The sequence below is a fragment of the Platalea leucorodia genome, assembly GCF_965183815.1.
Source record: "Platalea leucorodia genome assembly, chromosome: 4".
NCBI classification, from domain to species: Eukaryota; Metazoa; Chordata; class Aves; order Pelecaniformes; family Threskiornithidae; genus Platalea; species Platalea leucorodia.
Window position 1 is genome coordinate 17,452,606 of NC_138826.1, and position 20,548 is coordinate 17,473,153.

The 20,548-nt window shown below is 34.6% G+C and overlaps 1 protein-coding gene across 1 annotated transcript in view; it reads left to right on the plus strand.

Moving 5' to 3' along the window:
- Positions 1-20,548, plus strand: part of LOC309589876 (adhesion G protein-coupled receptor A3-like) — a gene marked incomplete at its 5' end in the record, with an annotated part of 283,649 nt that overhangs the window by 137,018 nt on the left and 126,083 nt on the right. Inside the window, 4 exons of the mRNA XM_082310563.1 lie at positions 9,879-10,043; positions 13,303-13,501; positions 14,840-14,989; positions 18,048-18,209. Of these exons, the coding sequence (XP_082166689.1) occupies positions 9,879-10,043; positions 13,303-13,501; positions 14,840-14,989; positions 18,048-18,209 (676 nt within the window). The remainder of the gene's footprint in view (positions 1-9,878; positions 10,044-13,302; positions 13,502-14,839; positions 14,990-18,047; positions 18,210-20,548) is intronic.

Here is a 20,548-nt window from a genome sequence, read left to right on the forward strand (position 1 = left end):
TTTTTCTTGGCAAAGAGTATTCCCTTATAGGAGATCCTGAGAAGGTGTTTTCAATTCTGCTGCTAGCTCGCATTTACCATTTCTTGCCAATGATAATAATATTTGATTTTGCTCATGTTGAATTTTCTGTCATTATGCCTGTGTATAAATGTCATAGTCATACATGAAAATGTAAATGTGATGTGGAACTAATTTCCTATCATCTGTGAATGGATCTAGCTGAAATTGTGATTGTGTTTCCGTGAAGACAGCCTAATTTCTTAAGCCTGGAATATTAGATTATCAGTTTGATCACAATAAGCGGCAATGAAACAATCCATATCCCTGAAGCCACATAGAAGGCAGATTATGTATGATTCTCTGCAGCACAGCATCTTTCCCAACTTCCCCACTGTTCCCTTTCAGTGTTTGGAGAGGCTAGCAGGACAGTTATTAGAATATTGAACTAAAAACGGAAAATATTTTAGTTTTATGAAACAAGCAACTCCGCAGTAGTAGAGACACTTTAATTTTCAGGAGTTTTCTTATTTACCACATAGACTATAATGACAATTTTAAAGTCTTTTTAGTTCTATTCTGTAAATACTTGTGTAGGGTGTTTAACAGTGCTTATGACTCTGACAGCTGTAATGGCTGCTCTGGGACCATTACAGTTCACAAGTGCTCTTTCTGAAAACATTAAACTGTGCAGAAAGTTAAGAACCCATAAACAGGAGTGTTACAGCTGAAGAAACTAACATGCTCTTAACTAAACCTAGGATAGCAGGTGTTAGTATCAGATGTGTTTTTCAGATGTAATTTTTGTTATCTTATGTAGATAGATTTGTCACTGGAAATACAGACTAGTAGGTCTCAACTGTGATCCCCCACAAATAATGACAGATCACTTAAATTCTATCCTAAGTATTTCAGTCTTCTAAATATGGCTGCCAAATGCAGTTCTTAAAAAAAAAAAAAAAAAAAAAAAAAAAAAGGTACACTCAAGAATCTGTTTTTTTTTAAAAACATTCAGTCCTTCTTTACATTTTGACAGCAGTCAATGCCAATATGGGATGGTCAAAAGTAAATAATGAAAGTAGTAGTGTTTGAGATAAGATAATTATGGAACTACAGCTGATCCTTTAGGTGTAACAAGTATAGGGGAAATAATAAGAAAACTGATTTTAAAATTTATACATAAAATGTGTATATTAATTTCTGAAAGCTGTTTTTAGAGGTATATGATTGTGTGAAAATCTCCAAAACTTCCATCTGCAAAAGAAATATCTGATATCAAGGAAGAGTTTCAAATCATGATCCACTTGTACTGTAATAGTGAAGAAACTGAGAGAAAAAAAGGAATACAGTGTTGTGGATTAAAAATTACAATCATAATTTTTGTAATTGAAAGGCGGTTTTGAATCCAATTAATAATTAAGTGTTTGAAATTATCAGTGCCGCTATTAGTAAAGAATTTGGAACTTGGCTGAGACAGTTTCACTAAAAGAATAAGGATAGTTTAAGATATGATTATTGAGAGAAATGAATATGAGTACAAATCGATTCCAGGAGTAGACAGGTGGTATCATGACAAGTTTGAGATCCAGGCAGGCATACCGTATAAGAAAGAACAAAACTTCCAGAAATTCATGGAGAAAGGCAGAAATTCTATGCCTATTTTTTCTGGAAAGAATCCAAATGACCCCTGAACTCTCTTAACAGTTCATGGCAAGAATACATCTGGAAAAGATATGAAGCAAGTGGTAGTGGTTTGGGCTGATATTAGGTTAAGAACAGTCTGAAAATGGTATATCGCTGATGAGCATGTTACTAGGTTGAATACACAATTGGAAGGTCAGATATGTGCCAAATCATAGCAAAATATTGGAGATTCACTCTGCACAAGATTAAAAAATAAGTGTTACAACAAAGAATCTGATTCAGAAATGCAGACATTTCACAAGCGTTTTGTGTTCTTCTGTCATGAGCATTTGGAGATGAGCAGCTGAGGGTCATACTGAGAAGCCCAGGGAAATCAGCAGAAATTGTTTAGTACTGATATTCTGTTGATTCACCTAGTTGACTCTGTTTGACCCTTAGTTGTTGAGCAGTTAGAAAAGAAATGAAGCAAAATAACCATTTAAATTGTAAATCAATGTTTCTGTATTGTTTTGAGATTACTTTAAACCCTATAGTCAATGGTCTACAGCTTACTTCAGGCACTGTAGGCAGCAAAAAGCTAGTAACAGATGCACCTTTACCAGCAATGTACTCATATATCAACAGGAAGCTAATATTTTAAATTATTGCAGAATATTATGAAATACACAGGTTAAGGGTTTGATTATCTGAGATTGAGAGAATCTTCATGTGAATTAATTTGGAAGATTAATTAAATTTTGGCCTTTTCTCTCAAAATCTTTCAATTATCTGAGTAAAACGCAATGACAGTTTTACTACTAATCAGTTTGGGGAATAATTTAAAATATAACCTGTGAATAAGTACACCAATACGATGAAAAGCAAAAGCAGCAACTATGATACCCTCTACCATTAAAGGAATAGACAATTATGTAAGAATTGTGCTGTGCCATAAAAGCTGTAGGCTTAATTTGGGTAGCTGCTTATTGAAACATGATTGAGAAATAGATATTTTCACAGAAAATATATGTAAGTACTTTGGGCTGATAGAATAAAAAAACCCTAGAAAAATAGTAAGTCAGAACTGTAAAAAATTTTGACAGAGTCCTTCTTGAAGAACTTAGAGTACCCTTTTTGTGATGTTAAGACCAGATTAACAAGACGCTTTGCACTAAATGTGGACCTCTCACTTCCATCTGTGCTTATTTCCTGCAGCTGTGTGTGGGTCCATCCAGCCACACCACTGAAATGAAATATTAAGTTCAGTATTATGAACAAAAATGTGCACTTTTCCCCCCACAAGGGGGAATCAATAGAGTTTTGCTTTGACTTTTTAGGGCCCGCATGATTTTAATGTGACCCTTCAAACAGCTGCAGCTATACAGCTGAGGAGATGCTGCACTATGGCAGCAGTTTGGAGTGAACATGCCAGGACTGGCTTTTTTTAAATTACTTTTCGTGTCAACACCAATGTAAGGTATAATTATACATTTTCTCTCAGTCCAGGCAGTAGTTTGTAACCCTGTTCATTGGCTGTGATTATCAGAGCAACTCTGACTTATGTCCAGACTCTGATGTACTCTTCCTACCAAGTCAATTACCTTAGATGCTGGTGAAGCAAACCATTTCTTTAAAGCAAAACATGTTAGAAATATTAAAACAAATAACTGAATTACTTTTTACTTTTAATGTATTTCAATCTATTCAATGTAGAGAATGTGTTGGAGGACATATTCCTTATTGACTTATAGAAAGCTTTTTTACTCCATTAGCATGCTGGAATTCCATGAATATAGGTCCCAGCCCCTCCCCTTCTTTCTCCCTACAGGATAAAAGAACCCTATTTTTAATTGCTTATGGTATTTTGATTGGATGACTCCTGGCCATCATAAAATAAAGTTAACACTGTTGGAAATACACCATATACTGGAGAAAGAATAGAGATTGTTCCTGAAGTTCTTATGTAGGAATCTGCTATGTTTTACCTCCTTTTTAGATCTTCCCAAATTTCTTGCAGGTCAGCAAATAAAACAGGTCAGTATTCTAGCCGTACTATACAATTACTCTGTCCCATAAAGTATTCATTAAATAATTAATTTCTGCATTTGAAACATCACCACAGACTAGAGAGAGTGGGAAATTCTGTCAAAGTAGTGTGCATTTGACAAATAATCTGAAATTGTAAAACTAATGTAGCAGTTTTTCAGTTTGTTTTCTTTTGTGTGTTGTTTGGGGTTTTTGTGTGGGTTTTTTTTTTTTTTGGCTCGTCCCAGTGGCACGTAATCAAATAATCAAGAATTGTAATAAGTAGGTTAACACTTCTGAATCATCTGGGGAATATTTTACTTTAAAAGCTTTTTATGCAATTTTGGCTATTGGACTGATTGTCATAGTGTTATTTTTGTCTAAGAACCTCTGGTAGTGTACAGATCACAAGAGTTATGCTAATGAAATAAAGCTTCCTCTGGATATAACATTGCAGCATACAGACTACTTAAGGGCAGATGAAAGGCATACAGCAGGTGTAGCACCGTTTCCCCAGAAGACTGCACTTCTATATACATCCTGCAGTCAAGCAGTTTGCTGGTAGAACAAAATTAATAACAATAAACACATTTGAGCATCCCCAAACCTTTCACCAACTGACAAAGCAGCTCGATGATAGACAACTGATTCATGAAGTACTTTAAATAAGCCCTGGCCCAGGTGTACTCTCCTTAGATAGCTTTATAGCACTGTGCCATCACAGACCTGCCAGCTGTCTGAAGGTTTCTCCAGCAAGACAAAGCTTTGAGTGCTCTAGAGCTGTTGATGTACCTTTTTTTTTTTCCCCTCTCCACTTTATGTTCTCAGCTAGCTAGACTGGCATGTATTGACTCTAGGACTGTGGGATTATGAAGATAAATGGAAACATCTTTATGCACACCCTTCGATGCAGCACAGTAGCTGGTAGTCTGTCTTTACCTGACAAGCTCAATGAGAGAGAAAAGGATCATACCAGAAACCAAACCCGTTGTGGTATGTTGTAGAGCCATTTAGATTTCTGACTCTGTTTCTGAAGATGATTTGGTTAGTCTTTCTTACTAGTATTTGTTTTCTCAATTTTAAGAAACAAATTGATGGCATATAAATGTAGGTCACAGGTTCTTTGACATCCACTTACAGAAAACACATCTCGCTATTGGGCAAATGTTTACATAACAAATTGATAATATTAGCCTGTGACAACATTTTTGAACATTTGCATTTCAGTCAGAGTAATTTGATCAATACAAACAAAAATAAAGTGAGATGGTTTACTAACTGACATACATGTCCTTTCTCCCATTTTGGAAGTAGGTTTTGGGTTTTTATTCTTTTCTGTCAATATATTGTCATTAAAATTAGGTCCTTTCCGTTGGCATCTCTGAAGTCACATCCAACTGTTGTCATGGTCCTAGCATACTGATGTGAACAAATTAGCTGATAGGTAATTATAGTAAAAGTATGTTATAGCACATTATGTTTCTTGGGTAGCTACGGATGGCATTAAATGGTAAGTTATGCTTTGTTTTTATATTCTATCAGAAGAAACAGAAAATCGTGGGTATTGAATTTCCTAAGTGTATGACAAATTAATTAAACTTGAAAATATTTGCTAGACAGCTAGCATAAAATGAGTACCAACTTTAATCTTTAATCTTCCGTTTCTCTTGCTGTTGCCTGGACACAAGCTTTCTTTAAAGGCCATCAGCCTTCTAAAGCTGTTTCTTTCATGGGTAAATAAGTAATTTTGTCAGAGAGATCAGACTACAATTTAAGTTCAGTTAAAGTGCCTAGATTTACACATTCTCTTTTCATTTTGCATGTTTTAACCTTATATCCCCTGTGAAAGGCTGCATTCCAAGCAGCAGTGTACTCTGGAGACTGACACTAATTTTTAAAATTCTGTGTTAGTATTAATAATTTAAGGTGGTATGGGTTGGAGGCAGGTTATGCAGGCCTTCTGCCTGAGCTGTAGAAAAGCATTCACTATTTATCTGTCTGAAGAAGAATATGAGGAAACCTAAATGTTATCTGTGTTTGAGTAATTAATTTTTACTTTTCTGCAGGAAGAGCAGTTGGTTCTTCCCAAGTCTTATAGGAACTCAAGACTTTAAAGCCTTTCTTGTGGAAATCCAATCAAAATATAGTGTTAAAGTCTTCTTTTAATTTGTTACTCTGTTTCCTGGCATGCAAATGACTGCTGGGGCATACAGTAAATGTCGCTAAGGTATTGCTTCAGGACATGGTTGAGTAACTTTGCATAATGAGACCTACTTCTGATTGTCTAATTAGTTATGCATAGCTGTAGCAATGCAAAACTATGCCTCAAATAGAAATCTATTGTCACAGGTTACTTGATTACATGAGTATGGCTTCCGCCTGCATTATGGTTCCTCTCTTTGTAATGACCAATGCCACGGGCTTCTATTGAATATTATAACAAGGCAATTGCATCAGCTGTACATATTAATTAATTTTTCAATATGCCAGTCATCATATCTGAAAAAGGAATCCTACTACTCATGAAATTTCCCAGTATAAAGAAGAAATATGTATAGTCTCCTTCTTCCTTTCAATGTTTTTACTAAAGCCACTATAATTTCAAAAGAAAACTTGAGAAAAGCTTGCTAGTCATCCTTTTGTTCTCATCAGGCAGCAATCTTCATATTCAGTTTGCCTTGACACCATCTCATGAACGTCTGACTTTTTGTTTTATGTCTTGATAGGTGAAAAATTTCCACAAAAGTAGCAACTATCACATCTCTGAGGAGTGGGATATCATTGCTAATGTAGAGGGAGTAGGAACTCTTTCTGACTCATACTCCATCCTTAGGAAAGCTGCATAGTAGAGGCAAGATCATTTCATTTGTGGCTTGACGTTTAGTACCTTCTGTGAGACAGGATAATAAAGAAAAGTATACAGCCAAAGGTGGCATCCTCTCTTAATTCTGTTGTGCTCCTGTCAAGCTCCTAAACCAGAGAGTCCTGCCACGTTCTCAGGTCACAGGAGAGTTCTTGCCTTTTATCAAGACTTGCAGCCATGGCCAAGAGAGATCAAGAATGCCTTTCTACTAAGAGTAAGAAACTTCTAGGCATGCTAATGTAACAGTGCTAAGACTTAAAATATGTGTCTGACCTACTAGAAAACTTTATGAAGTGTTTTAAAATTCTATATAGGCTCACCCTTTCCTTTTGGTCTGCCAGGACTGTGAGGTCACTAAGGATTATAACTGGAGAAAATGTTAAAGGATCAAGTTGACTGCTCTTTTTGAGAATTAAAAGACTTTTTATTTTTTTTAATCCAATCCCCCAAATTCTCCAGGGGTATAAGATCAATTTATCATTTGTCAGATCCAGATGGTAAATAAATGAAGTTTCACCATTGGGCTCGCTATCCAAAATATTCCTAGAGGAATATAAATTAATGCATCATTTACAGTGGCCAGATGGCAATTCAGAAGACAACTCCATGTCCTAGTCATTGTACAGCTTCTTCTATATTGCATAAACCTATTCTGGCTTATTTTGGTTCACCATCTGAAGAAAGGGCCATAGAAGATTACAAGTGTGAATATGAGGATTTACTCATCATTTTAGAGAATTTGAAGCAGTGTTCAAGTATTGTCTTTCTACCAGAAGCAACACTGATGTATCAGTAAGTATTTGTCTGTGAAACTGGGAAACTTCATCTAATGACAAGAGATCTGTTTAGCAGCAGATAAATTTGCATCGGAACACATTTCAGCAATTTAAATAAGTGGAAAATGTACCCTTTTTCTTCATATTTATTTATCTTCATATTGATTACCTGTAAATCTGATAATCAAGTATTGCATTTACCTAAAATCACTGTGGTTCCCAGTTTTATCAAATATGTAGTTTTAACAATGATTATAGATATTTTATACAGAATATATCAAAAGCTCAGCACATCTAACATACATTCTATTCACTTGGGAAGTCTCCAGGTCTTGATGCCACAGGTGAATATTTATGCTGCCTAATGTTTCTGTGAAAAAGAGCTTTTATGGATAAGTGTTTTTATAAGCTCTAGGAATATCTTCTTTCTCAGCTGTCTGTAAAGATGATGTGAGATTGTTGTGACATATGAAATAGAAGATTTAATTAAAAAATTTTTATCAACTATTTCAACCTGAATGTAAGATGAATTAAGAGTTAGCTAAGAGGCTGCTGTTATTGGGCTTTCTCATCTGAGAGTTCTTAAGAGAACAATTGCTTCTTTTGACATGAAAATATTCAGCTGCTCTGTCTGAGAATGGCTAGTAATGCTTTTTCTATATTTTCTGAAATAAAAACATGTTAGAATTTGTTGTAAAATTGAAATAGGGGGTTCCAAGTTACTTGGAGCTCAAAGCCATGATAAATAGGAACAGTGTGAGATTTTTGAAGTCACTGTTTAATGATAAATTTGACTGACGATCTAGAGAACTGAACAAAAATTCTGAAGCAATTTAACTTAAATCAAAGGCTGTTTACCGTGGTTTACTTGTTTTCTGGGGATCAAGATAATGGGTCTGTAGTAAGAACTTGAGAAAATCATCCTTCATTATATGCGTATTTCAAAAGAAAAATTACATATGCAGTTGTCTAATCACTTCCTACCTTGATTGTGGTCTACTTTCATGTGTATCAGAAGTAGTCTATATACAAGGAGATTAGATTTGATCCTTTCTTGTAGCTAAGTTCATAAAAGTGCATATATAATATACAAAGGTTTAAACTGAAAAAGGATGACATTTTTAGAGAAGTTTAAAAGAGCAAAAATTAAAAATAAATTATATATAATTATTCTCTGTATATCTTTCAAAATGTCAGGCTCTTTACAAAAGTGCCAAAGGCCACAAGTAGAATTTTTTAAGATTTTGTTTTAAATACAGATTTGAAATCAATTTAATAACTTTTAAATTCGGTTCTTCTCTTTTTATAATGTACCTTCTCCCCCTTTCTGACTGTACTCCATTTCTTCCCACATAATTTCTAATTGTCTAAACCACAAGGCATATTCAAAGACAAGCCATTTGTGTAAAGCAAAGTAAATATTTCAGATAATTACTACTTTTTTTCTTCTCCCAACTACTTTCAAAAGCTGTACTTTCTTTAAGACTGTAGTAAAATTTATTTCTAGCCCAACAGCAGATTTAAGACCTAACGTATTACTTTCTTAAAACGTAGTAGTTGGCATTATTCTTGTCTATGAGATCTATGGAGTTACAGTAATTGGATAAAATTCTCTCTCTGATGAAGTCAATTGAAAAACTAAACTTTATTGACTTCATTAGGGCCTGGATTACATCCATTAGGTGAAGGAAGCTTCTCGCCTCATTTAAAATATACAGAAAATACTAACCAGAACAGTTCTAGACAATTTTAAATGTTTCTGAAATTATTTCCTCCTTCTCTAACTATAGAATATAGAATATATATAATATATACATATATAATATAATATAGAATATAGAATATATAGAATATTTAGCTTAGGCAACTAAATATTGGTGTGGTGCAGTCATGCAGAATGTTTGTATTGTAAGAGAAGCCACAAAGTAGTCTCTATATTTGAATTGTCTAACAGTCATTATAAATAGTTAATGCAACCTTAATTTATTGCTATTAACTACATTTCATATTTGGTAGGGGACAGTGTGAAAGAAGTTTGTGAGTAGTAAAGTACTGAAAGAAATACCAGCTTTTGCCTTTTCTCATTTTGCATTAATCAGGAAAATTACATACGGCTTCCAAAGTCAATGGCTATTCTAGAAAAATTTTCCCATGTTTCCACGTGAGCAGCAGAGTCTGCTGTTGAAATACCATAGGAGCTGCAATCACAGCTGAAGGGAAGCATTCTCTGTGAACTGGTTGCGTTGTCAACTTGAAATGTATTTCTGACTTTCAAGTGCTTGTTTATGCAACAACAACAACAACAACAAGTTTTATAATATTTGGGGAAAGGAGAACGGGCATTGAAACATAACTGATATACTTTTGTGATGATTGGTAATCTGTGTTACAGCCTGTCATGATCTGAGTGGTCAGTCTTGGTGCTGCTAAAATCTTAATACCAACCACTCACATATTGTCTGTCCCTATAATAACAAAGAGCAAAACCTGTTTTTATATTTTCATAGAAAATCTCTGAAGTTAATGTCAGAAAACCAATGACTGAATCTCTGTATAATGAAGTACATACAATAATTATTCTTTTCTTTTTATAGTGAACTTATCCTATCCAGCATTGACATTGATGCAACTGGAGATTGGGAGTGTCTAGTCAACAATTCCTATGGAAATAGCACTAAACAAGTAGAAATTGTGGTACTTGAAACGGCTGCACCCTACTGCCCTGCAGAAAGAGTTATTAACAACAAGGGAGATTTCAGGTATGATTTTCTAGTTTTGGAGTGTGTTTCATATATTAATATAGATACGGGCCATATTCATCCTTACATGATACTTCAGTGTCAGTTACAAAGATGTCACTTATTTTACTTGTAATGTTTATGTGATGTAGTAGGAAGGAGGAGTTCTGTGTGATTTTTATGGGAAATGGCAGCTAGTGCTTCAAGAGCAGCAGAGGTTTGTGAAAGTCAGAGAATCTTTCTTCTAATTCCTCAGTGTGAGATTATGGAAAATTTCAAAAGCTGTAGGCTCTTTACAGCTAAATGAGAGATGGTTCAAAATTGTTCTTGGTCTTTTCTAAATTATAGGATATGATAACACTGCATTAAAGCATTAGAAGATTAAATCTTCAGTACTTTTATAATCTGTTCCAGTTCTGCTGGTTTTGTTCAGCTGAGATTAGAGGTAACAAATAACATAAAAATGTTAGTAAAATATTTCACTGGAGAGACTCAAAATAGCAAGTAAAACTACTTAGTAAAACAAATAGATCGTTTGAGGTGAGCTTAAGGACACACACAGTTCCACCAATATATCACATGATTAGAAAATACATCAGTCCTACTGTTGAATCTTAGAGTCTGCACAATTTTGTTGACTAAATGTGATTTTTATTTCGTCTTTACTTTTATCTACATATGTTGGTCGTTTTTTTTTTATTTTATTTTAATCCTCATAAACTGAAGAAAAAGTTAAGGATTCTGTGGAATTTGGTATTGTTTTCAGCTAGCTCTAAAATACTTCAATGACATGCATAAAGCTCTTAAACAAAATATAATTACCTGCTTGACAATAACACTGATGTATGATGGCATTCCCATTGAGAAATCAAGAAGGTAATTTGTTACCAAGTGAATTATAATAAGAATTCAGCTTGAATAGTTAATGAAAGGAAAAGTAGATGTGAGAGGAAGCTTCTCTTAAATGCCAGAACTTTCTGCAAATACTTCTGACCTGAAAGCCTCTCTTCATTTTTAAGTTACCTTTAACACTTTTTCAAAGGCCTTTTACTACAATTTTTGTGTTTGAATAAAAATAAAGGAATGAATTAGAAAGAATTAGACAATCTTGGCTATGTTTTTTTTTTTGTCATCACAAAAACTGCCATTGTGTTTTCTCATAGTGAATGTGCTTAAATGTATTTTAATTAGATCATTTAAAATAAATATACTTCCTATCAGATAACACATATGGAATCTTTTAGATGACAATTTCATGAAGTTCATGTTCTTGCCATAAAATGACATCCTTTTCTTCATAAATAAATATATATAAATTCTACAGACTTCACAAACTAACACCAGGGGCATTTTTGTCACTTTATATAAATCAAAAGAACAGGAGTGCACATTTCTCTCCCTATTGATCATCTTACTAGAAATCCATATACATTTATTTTTAAAATGTATATTAAGAGGATGCTGAGTCCATAGGTTCTTTTGGTGTTTGAATGAATTTAAAATTATAGAGAATTTGTCAGGCTCAAACTCAGCATTAGCACTTGAAATTGTTCCAAATGTTTATCCTCAGAGTTCCAGCTATCACACCAGTAATTTTTCTTACAAAGGTTTTTGACATTTGGGTAACATAGCAAGTATGTAAGTAGAAAGAGTTGAACCACAAAAGCAAAGCTAGAAAGAACTGTTCTTTTATTGGGCCAAAAAAGGAAAAAAGCATCAACTGTTAGGGAAGTGTGGTTCTTTCAGTTGACCAGCCTAGGTGGTATTTATAATTGCACAACTGCAGTAAGAATTAGGCACTGTGAGTCAGCATGAACTGGCCTTATGTACTAAGAGTTTTTCTCTATGATGGCCATATTTTGCTCATTTTTAGTTTTTCAGCTCTCTATAAGATCATTCTGAAATGCAAATTGTAATGTTATTATGTCCTATCATTCCTATTCATAAAGGCCAGGTTCTGCTACCTGTGCTAATACTAGTTTCAGAATTCTCTCTTTAGATTTACTTTTGAGGTAAGTTGCTACTCAGTGCGGCCCAATTGCATTAATGCAAATGTTTTACTAAAAATAATATTTCAGCCCAGAGGCAAAAGGAGAATATACTGCTGCACATATTTTGATTTTTTGTGAAGCTTCTTTCATGGTTCATCAACTGTTTTTACATCACAAAATGAATTACTCCAGTGACAGTTAGCTGTGACATATAAAAATATTTTTCTTCTTACCTTTTCTTTGTTTGAAACAAGGAAAACTTACATAGTCCAAAACCTGTCAGTATAATAGGTAACAATGTCCAAATGGACCTGCATTGTATAACTAAGAGGAGCTAATATGTATGTTTGAGCAAAGGTTGATTGTCAAGGTGTGGCTTCACTGGCAGGCAGAATATTTTTATGGTTGGTTCGGTTCGATCATTATGTCAGTGCAATTAAAGAACCATATCCTTTCCAGACATGCCGACTTGCTGATAATAAGCTTCTGGTTTTGTTTGATTTCTCCCAATTACCTGATCCTGCTATGTCCATCCTAGCCTGGAAATGACAATGGATTTCATAACAAAAGAAATAGATCCAGTTGTGCCATTTTAGAGAATGCAGCAGATAGATATACAGAAAAACAGTATTGTCTAATAGACCCATGAGCTAAATAGAAGAATTCTGGCTGCTCTTGATCTATAGTTTGTTTTCAAAGGCTGTTTTGGAATCACACTACATAAATCACGTATACCTAAATAGTTAATTTTTGAGACCTATCTCCTTCCTCCTTCATGAGACATAATCTCTGCTGAAATCTTCTTTATTGGCTTCTGAAACATTCTAGGATTTTTGCTTTTCGGGAGTTTGTGGCAGAGAGAGCTTTGTAGCGTTGGGTTAAAATGCAAAGCAAAGATTGTCAGGTACATTTTGAATATTTACCTTTTACAGCATTTAGTAATAGGGCTTTGGGGTTTTTTACTTTATGGACTTATTTTGTGCAGTCTTTGTGCTCTGCTTTGTGCAGTCTGCAAAGATGAATGTAGAGAAGATGCCATCCGTACTTTTTTCCTTAACACCAAACACCTTCCTGGAATTAATCCAGGATTAATGTGTGACCAGCCAGACTCAAATGTGTATAATTTTGACATTTTCCAAGGAAACAAAGTAATTCATTATAGAACATGATGAGGTAAAATTTAAAATAGCCTTTTTTTCTCATGTATTCTGTATATTGTTGCTATATTGCAAGTTGCCTTTAAATAAGAAGTTTCATGTTTCAATTTTTTATTATCATGTTGTTCATAGATGGCCCAAAACTTTGGCTGGGATAACTGCTTACCATCCCTGTCTCCAGTATTCATTTAACTCCATTGCCTTTCACAATGGCGCAGAAGAGTCTAAGGCATGGCGTAAATGTAATCGAACTGGACGTTGGGATGAAGAAAACTATTCTGAATGTCCTTATTCACAAGAAGTAACTCAAGTTCTTCATGCTTTTAGTCAGGTAATGTTATGAAATCCAGGGCTTCCCTTCTTTAGTACTGATTTTATTGAATAGCTTGCAAGAAATGACCGTTAAACCACAAGTTTGGGATAGCCGGACTTAATAAAATGTTTTACTTGAAAGACAATGTGTTTGGTAATTGAAGTTGTAGTAGGAACAAGTGCACATTTATTGCCTTTATTTTAATAATTTTTTTCTCTGGGTGCCTGGAGTCTAGATGACCATTAGTAATGTTGGCAGGGTCATCAATGCTTTACTTCAGTTCCTTCTTTGTCTTCCCCTCATGCATTTTTACCAGAAAGATGTTAATTTCTCTTGAAGTCCTGTATCAGAGCTTTGTCAGTTGAAGTGCCTTTCCTCATTGCCATTGTCCATAATATATTTAAAAGAGCTACAGCAATGAAGCCTACTTTAGAATGCCTTTTTGATGTCTTCCAAAAAACTAGTACTTAACTGGTTTCTAATGGACAAGAGAGAATGAGATAAAAAAGTAAATGGATAGAAATTAATGAGAAAAAAAGAGCATAACAGGGAACAGCATGGAGGATGGTACAGACCTGTAACTGCCATACTAACTTTTACAACTTTCAGTTTCTTTGATCATTTCTTCCCAATCAGTAGTGCTAGATAACACCACAGGAAGTTTGTTTTCAGATGTGTTCATACTTAAATCAGAATAATTACTATATTAAGAGAGGATTACAGGATAATAAATTACAGGATAATAAAAAAATTGGAGAGGTCTCTAGAATCCAGTCCATTCTCCTATAAGCAATGAGGTTAGGTCAGGTTTCTCAGGGCTTTAACCACTCAGGTCTTTAAAACCTCTGAGGATGGAGGCTGCACAACCTCTGGCGGTAACCTGTTCAAATGCCTGACCATCCTCATGGCAGACAAGATTTTCTTCATAACCAGCCTGAACTTCTCGTCTTTCAACATACTACCATTGTCCCTTGTTCTTCCACTGTGCACCACTGTATATATGAACCCTCACTGGTGCTGTTGTCATGATGATCTAAAGATACTGGCAAGGCAAGGTTAGTAGCCTGGTATAACATTTCATGAGGCCAGTTAGTTACAGTCTAGAAAAAGCAGAAAAAATCTTCAAAATTTGTTGGCCTGTTGTGGTGGTGTATTCAGATAACAGTAATGAAATGTAAGACCTAATGCTGAAGATACATTCATATGCCCCTGAAATTTATGTCCATGGTACTACTGATGCATATAAATCCATGTGAAATTATAGGAAGCATTATACAAATGGGTGTGATCTCCAGTTTTTAAAAGAGAACAAAGCTAACTGATTTATTACACCTAACAATTCTGATGTATTTTCAGATGCACATCAATTTGACAACCGTGCTTGAATTTTCCCGCCAACTGACAGCCTACACAAGAGGTGCTTCCCACTTTGCAGATAAAATGGATGTAATATATTTGGCTTATATAATGGAAAAGTTAATTGTCTTCGTGGATGAAGTTGCAGATGTAAGATATCTTCTCTGTGCTGAAAAAAAAAATCACTTAGAAGTGAAGTCTTCACATATGGCCCTGTTCTTAGTGTATGCAGGCAGACATTGAAGAGTAGCTTCTAAAATTGATTGCTGATATTCTGATTGCAAATGTTCTCCATATACTGTGATATGTTTCTTTATGCCAAAAAGGACAACTAAGCCATCTCATCTGACTGAGAAAAGCGTTGCTGCTTAGGAATAAAAATTGGTTTTCAATAAGCCACTTCTTTAATTTTCTTTTTCGTTTTAATTTCTACCCTGTCCAACATATCAGAATGGATATCGAGTTACACATGCTTCTTTTGTGTTCTCCATTTCATCAGGAGGTTTTCATTGAGTTTTGAAAGCGTGTATATCACTTCATGTGAAGAGAAGATAATGTGTCTTTAAGTGCAACTTTCTACAGAAACTTTTAGCATAATGTATGGCATTTTTACGGGGAAATCTAATCAGAGAGTTATGCAAACCCTATGGGAAAAATGGGTTTTTATAGAGAACAGCAATGTTCATCATAATTTTTTCTGTTAATTTGCAGAGTAACTGCTTGCATGAAGATTTCATAACCTGTAATTTTTGTACAGATGACAGCTATAGTTAAAACATTTGTTTTCTTTTGGTTTGGCAATGTTCGTTCCATTCTGGCTCTGGGGATTGTAACAGTTAACTTTTTAGTGCCAATTTGAGAAAGCCTCCAACTTCAATTTCATCATTATATTGCAGACCTAAAGTATATTATTAAGTGCTCTCCAAGAATCATGTTTCAAAGCTACAACTGTATTTCGTCTCAAAATTCTGATAAGATCTTAATGCTTTCTGACAAAACAAAAATTTACCATCCAAAAGAAACAGTTGGATGTACCATAAAGCCTCTTTATTTTTCTAGCAGCTGATTCATTATCCATTAAAACTGAGCACCATCTCTAATCTTTTAATTGCTTTCTTCCACCTTTCAAATAGGTTTCAGTTTCTGGTTTTTGGTATCAAAGCATCTCCATCTCCACCACTTATCTCTACATCTCCTACTTCGAAATCCCTTATTGTTTTCATAATTTAGAACATTTCTCCTAATTTGTCTCTGTTTTCTTCTTCTATTCTGAACTTTACACTTTTCCCTCTCTCTCAAGTTCACTAAGTAGGATCCTCATTCATTGAGCTCTTTACTAACACCCGTTTCTTAACTCTCACTCATAAGGTACCAAAATATGTGAAGTTAAAGTGTCAGTAGTTTCACACATGAGGCTGCACTCATGGAATTATAAATAGGATTGAACTTCATTTAGTACAAGGCAACATATGAACAAAAGTATATTAGTTTGGAATCAACTAGCAGCTGAAACTACAGTTATATAAAACCATTGGAAATTAATGAAAATACATCCACGGAGGTTTTCTGTGATTTATCAGAATAATTTAAAAAACATTTTAGCTAAACTAGTACAGTTTCTGTACATCCACTCTGGGGAGTGCTTCTCCCAGTCAGCACAAGATTATTCATTTTTATACAACTGAGTGGTACTTTGTCCCATCTGGTAGTTCACCTCTCAAACAGGAGCACTTCAACACCTTCAATGGAACATATTCGCAATATACTACAACTTTTTGCCAGGAAGATGTGTATGTATTAGCCCAAATTTTTGTATTTTTTAACGCCATGCCTTTACTCTTCATAAATGCATTTAATTATAATATAAATTACTTCCTCTTCTTATTTCTGTCCTTTTGTATATTTATAGACTATTGTTCTGCCCTCAGTAAGCTACTGCTAAGCTGATCGGTGTATGCTTTAATCATTAAAATAAATCACTCCTGTCTCTTAACGTGTTTTATTATTCTTCATTGTATCAATAACTCTGTTTGTCACATTGTCAAAAGCCATCTAGAATTATCTAGTAATTATGTTCTCAAACATAGATTAAATATTTCAGGAACAGTCACATAAAACTTCACATATAGTCTCATTATTTCTGTGTCCCTTGCAATGCATGTGAAATTTATGTATTTTTTATTGAAAACGCAGACCTAACTTCATAACCTCAGTCATTCCTTAAGCCTTTTTCACCATTGCTGAATTCCTTTTTTCCTTCCCACTGAATTATCTGTATATTTGCCTTATTATTCTGTTTCTATTAGTTTGACTTTTTTAGCCTGTTGAACTTTTCTTTAGCTATATTTCTCTCAGTCATTTTATTCTCTTTATATATATCCTTTTATTCAGGTTTATTTGTGACAACCTTGTATATCTTTGGCATATCTTTGCCTTCAAAAAGAATGGTAATGTTAATTTTGAAATCTCACTCAAATTAAGTTTTAGAATTTTAAAAAGTAAATATTTTAATTTCAATTTAAAATAATCACAAAAAGTATTCACAGTGATTTTTATTATTTCTAAATGTAATATACTAATAAAAATTTGAATCACATAGTGATACTTACAAAAATCTGCAAAATGTCATCTAGCAAAACAAAGATTTCTCACTTTGGGTTAGCCACAGGAGTGAATTAGAACATCCAAAGCTATAAGCGCACACTTTCTGTATGGCCAATGAGGTGATATAGGTTTGTATCAGCACTTAAGATATATCTCAAATTTACCCCACTATGTCTGTAACAAAAATGTCTTTCAAATATATTTTCCCTCTTTTTAAAATATTTTTCCAAAGATCCTTTGATTAAACATGAAGCAGTTCTTTAGAGGGCCATGGTCAATTTTAATTAGTTTAAGAAAGAGGGTGATAATTCTGGGATTCCATTTATCACCCAATGAGAGACTAAATTTTTATGGTGTATCTTGAAGATAAGCTTTAAATTTGTGAATAAAAAAAGCTTTTCCTTGAAGTCAGTTGCACTTTTGTTTTCTTGGTCTTTTTCAGTCCATTTAATTTTCTTAATATAATCAAAACTGTCTTTGAATGATGATTACTAAGAGGAATAAGGTGCCTGCTTTCAGTTGTACTTTTGTGTACTCTTTTCCTATTTTTGTGAGTTTTCCAGCCAATACCATTTTTGGTTTTTTTGTTTTTTTTCTCTTTCAGGTTGGGGATGCTCTTATTGAAATTGCCAGCAATATAATGTTGATTGATGACCATGTGTTGTGGATGGCTCAAAAGGAAGACAAAGCTTGCACCAGGATTGTACGATGTGTAGAACACATTGCAAGTCAAATACTGACCAGCAATATTCAAGTTATATCAAAGGTACTTCATAAAATTACAAGGCTTTTTGTCAGAATGTGTTTTAAAAATGCCATTTTTCTTTGCAAGTTTTACAACCAACTAGTATACAGAGAAGCGAGATTGTGTAAGCATAGCCGATTTATGTAGATACGCTTGGATTCTGTGATTTTTTTCTTTCTCTTCTCCTGGATTCTATTTGGAAGACCAAAATTTTTTTTTTGAGTATCACTGATGGTATTAAAAAGTGCTTTTTCTTGACTTTGATTTATTGTATTTATTCTTACAATAGGCTGTTCACAACACTATCTTTCTGGTGTTCCTACTATTCATTCAGTTTCTATTGTTCTTGTCACTATAGTATATGGGTTTATTTTGAAAGGTCTAAGCTGAGTGAGTGAAATTTTTAATAACAGCAAAGACAACATGCTCCCTCTTTGCCTGAAGATTTTTTGCCTTTCAGAGAGGATTCTAGACAATACTTGCTTAAAGCATTTAGAAAATGATCAAGAAAGGTGTATGTTGTCATAAAGATTACTAATTTGAGGTTAGTTTTAGATTCTTAGAAGCAAGCTGTAGCAGTATGAAATAATTGTTCTTATTGCTTGGCCTCCACCTACATGAATTTGACATTTAGATATTGAGGGGTTGTCATTTGGATACTGAGAAACTGTCTTTTTGCCAGTTTCAACATCTAAATAGCAGAAACGCATCGAAATCAGAAGCTTGAAATTTATCCTTTTAGAATTTTAGATAAATATTTTAAAGCCTTATCGCTCCTCGGGTTGGTTTGCTTGCATGCTTGACTTTAAACAACCTGTATTATTTTCTCAATTGTCCACTGCATTTACGTGAAGACACTATTTAGAATTGAATTCGGTGCTAGTTCCAATTACAGCAATAAGGTATAAAAGCACAAAAAAAAAAAAAAAAAAAAGGGCTGAGCCAAATTACAGGCTGAGCCAAATAACATAATGGCCTTAGTTCCTTCACTGTATATTTTTAGGAAAGCAGTCTTTCAAACAAAGACAAAAATATATTGGACTGTTTTCTAAAGGAATTTTTTTTTATTTAATTCCTGTTTACATAAAAGAATGAAATTTGCTGAAAATATTTATTTATATCAAATACATAGAGACAATAATGTGCCTTTTAGAAGTATTTTGCAATGTCACTGCTAGAGGGGCTCTGTTGCTTTGTACTTAAATTTCTTTTAAATGTCAGGTGCCAAAGGTGATTTTTTTTCTTGTCTCTGCTTCAGGAAGCTGTTGACATTACTGTAAACAGTAATTCTGTGTACTCAGATGTAGATCTGTGTCACTAACCTTTTTGCTATGCTTTATTTTTTTGCTTCTTATAGTTTTCTGTAGGAGAATTAGTTTACTGTTGAGTGCAATTTGTAAATAAACAAAGCTGTTGAGTTTTTCTGGTGTCATCTCATGAAATACCAAACACTTCTGTTCCATTGAGAGGCCAGCCAGCAAACTGTCTCACAGAAATTGCATCTGCTTTCTTTATTTTAAACAACAGCAAATAAAACCTCCAAAGCTTAGGTAGCTGCTAGCTTATAATACAATTCCTGGAAAAAAGGAACCTCTATAAACTGTGTCCGTCATATATGTGTGGCTGCGTTCCTATACAGTGAAAAGCTACTTGGGAGCCATGACTGTTACTCTACATCATTTTTGGAAGACAAAAATGTTTTTCCAGTTCCATGAGGTTGTGCAATGACTAATTTCAAGTTCAGAAAAACACCAGGGTGGATACCTTCATTTAGATCTTCTTAAGTCTCCCTTGCTGTCAAATGGCCTACAAAACATGCTGTGGGAAGAACGGCCAGTAGCAACTTTCAAATGCTAGATAATTTCATATATCTATATAGATATATAGATATATAGATATATCTCAAATAAGATATGTTTCATTTAATAATCATATAACAATAAAACACAGAAGACGTTATTCTGCTGTATGGTATTTAAAATTTTAGAGAAGTCATATAGACAAAAGGTTCTTGTCAGGATGCCATGAGGGCTGGGGCCACCCCAGCCAGGGCCTGTTCCCACTGCCCCCAGGCGGGGAGCGGGGCAGGCTGGGGCAGCCCCAGCCCAGGGGCATGTCCTCAGGGGTGGTGATGAGGCCAGGCGGGGAACGCGAGGCAGCAGATCAAGGTGAGGGCCAGGCCTGGTGATGGTAACCGGGTCCAGTCACAGGCTGGTTGTCGCCAGGCCAGGCCGTGGCGAGGGAGCCGGCCCCAGGTGACTGGTGGCCAGGCTGTGGCGCAGCCATCATGGAGTTCAAGTGAGGCCTTGGAAGATCCTCAGCTTGACACTGGGCCAGAGGGAAGGGGATGGGAGCCCCCT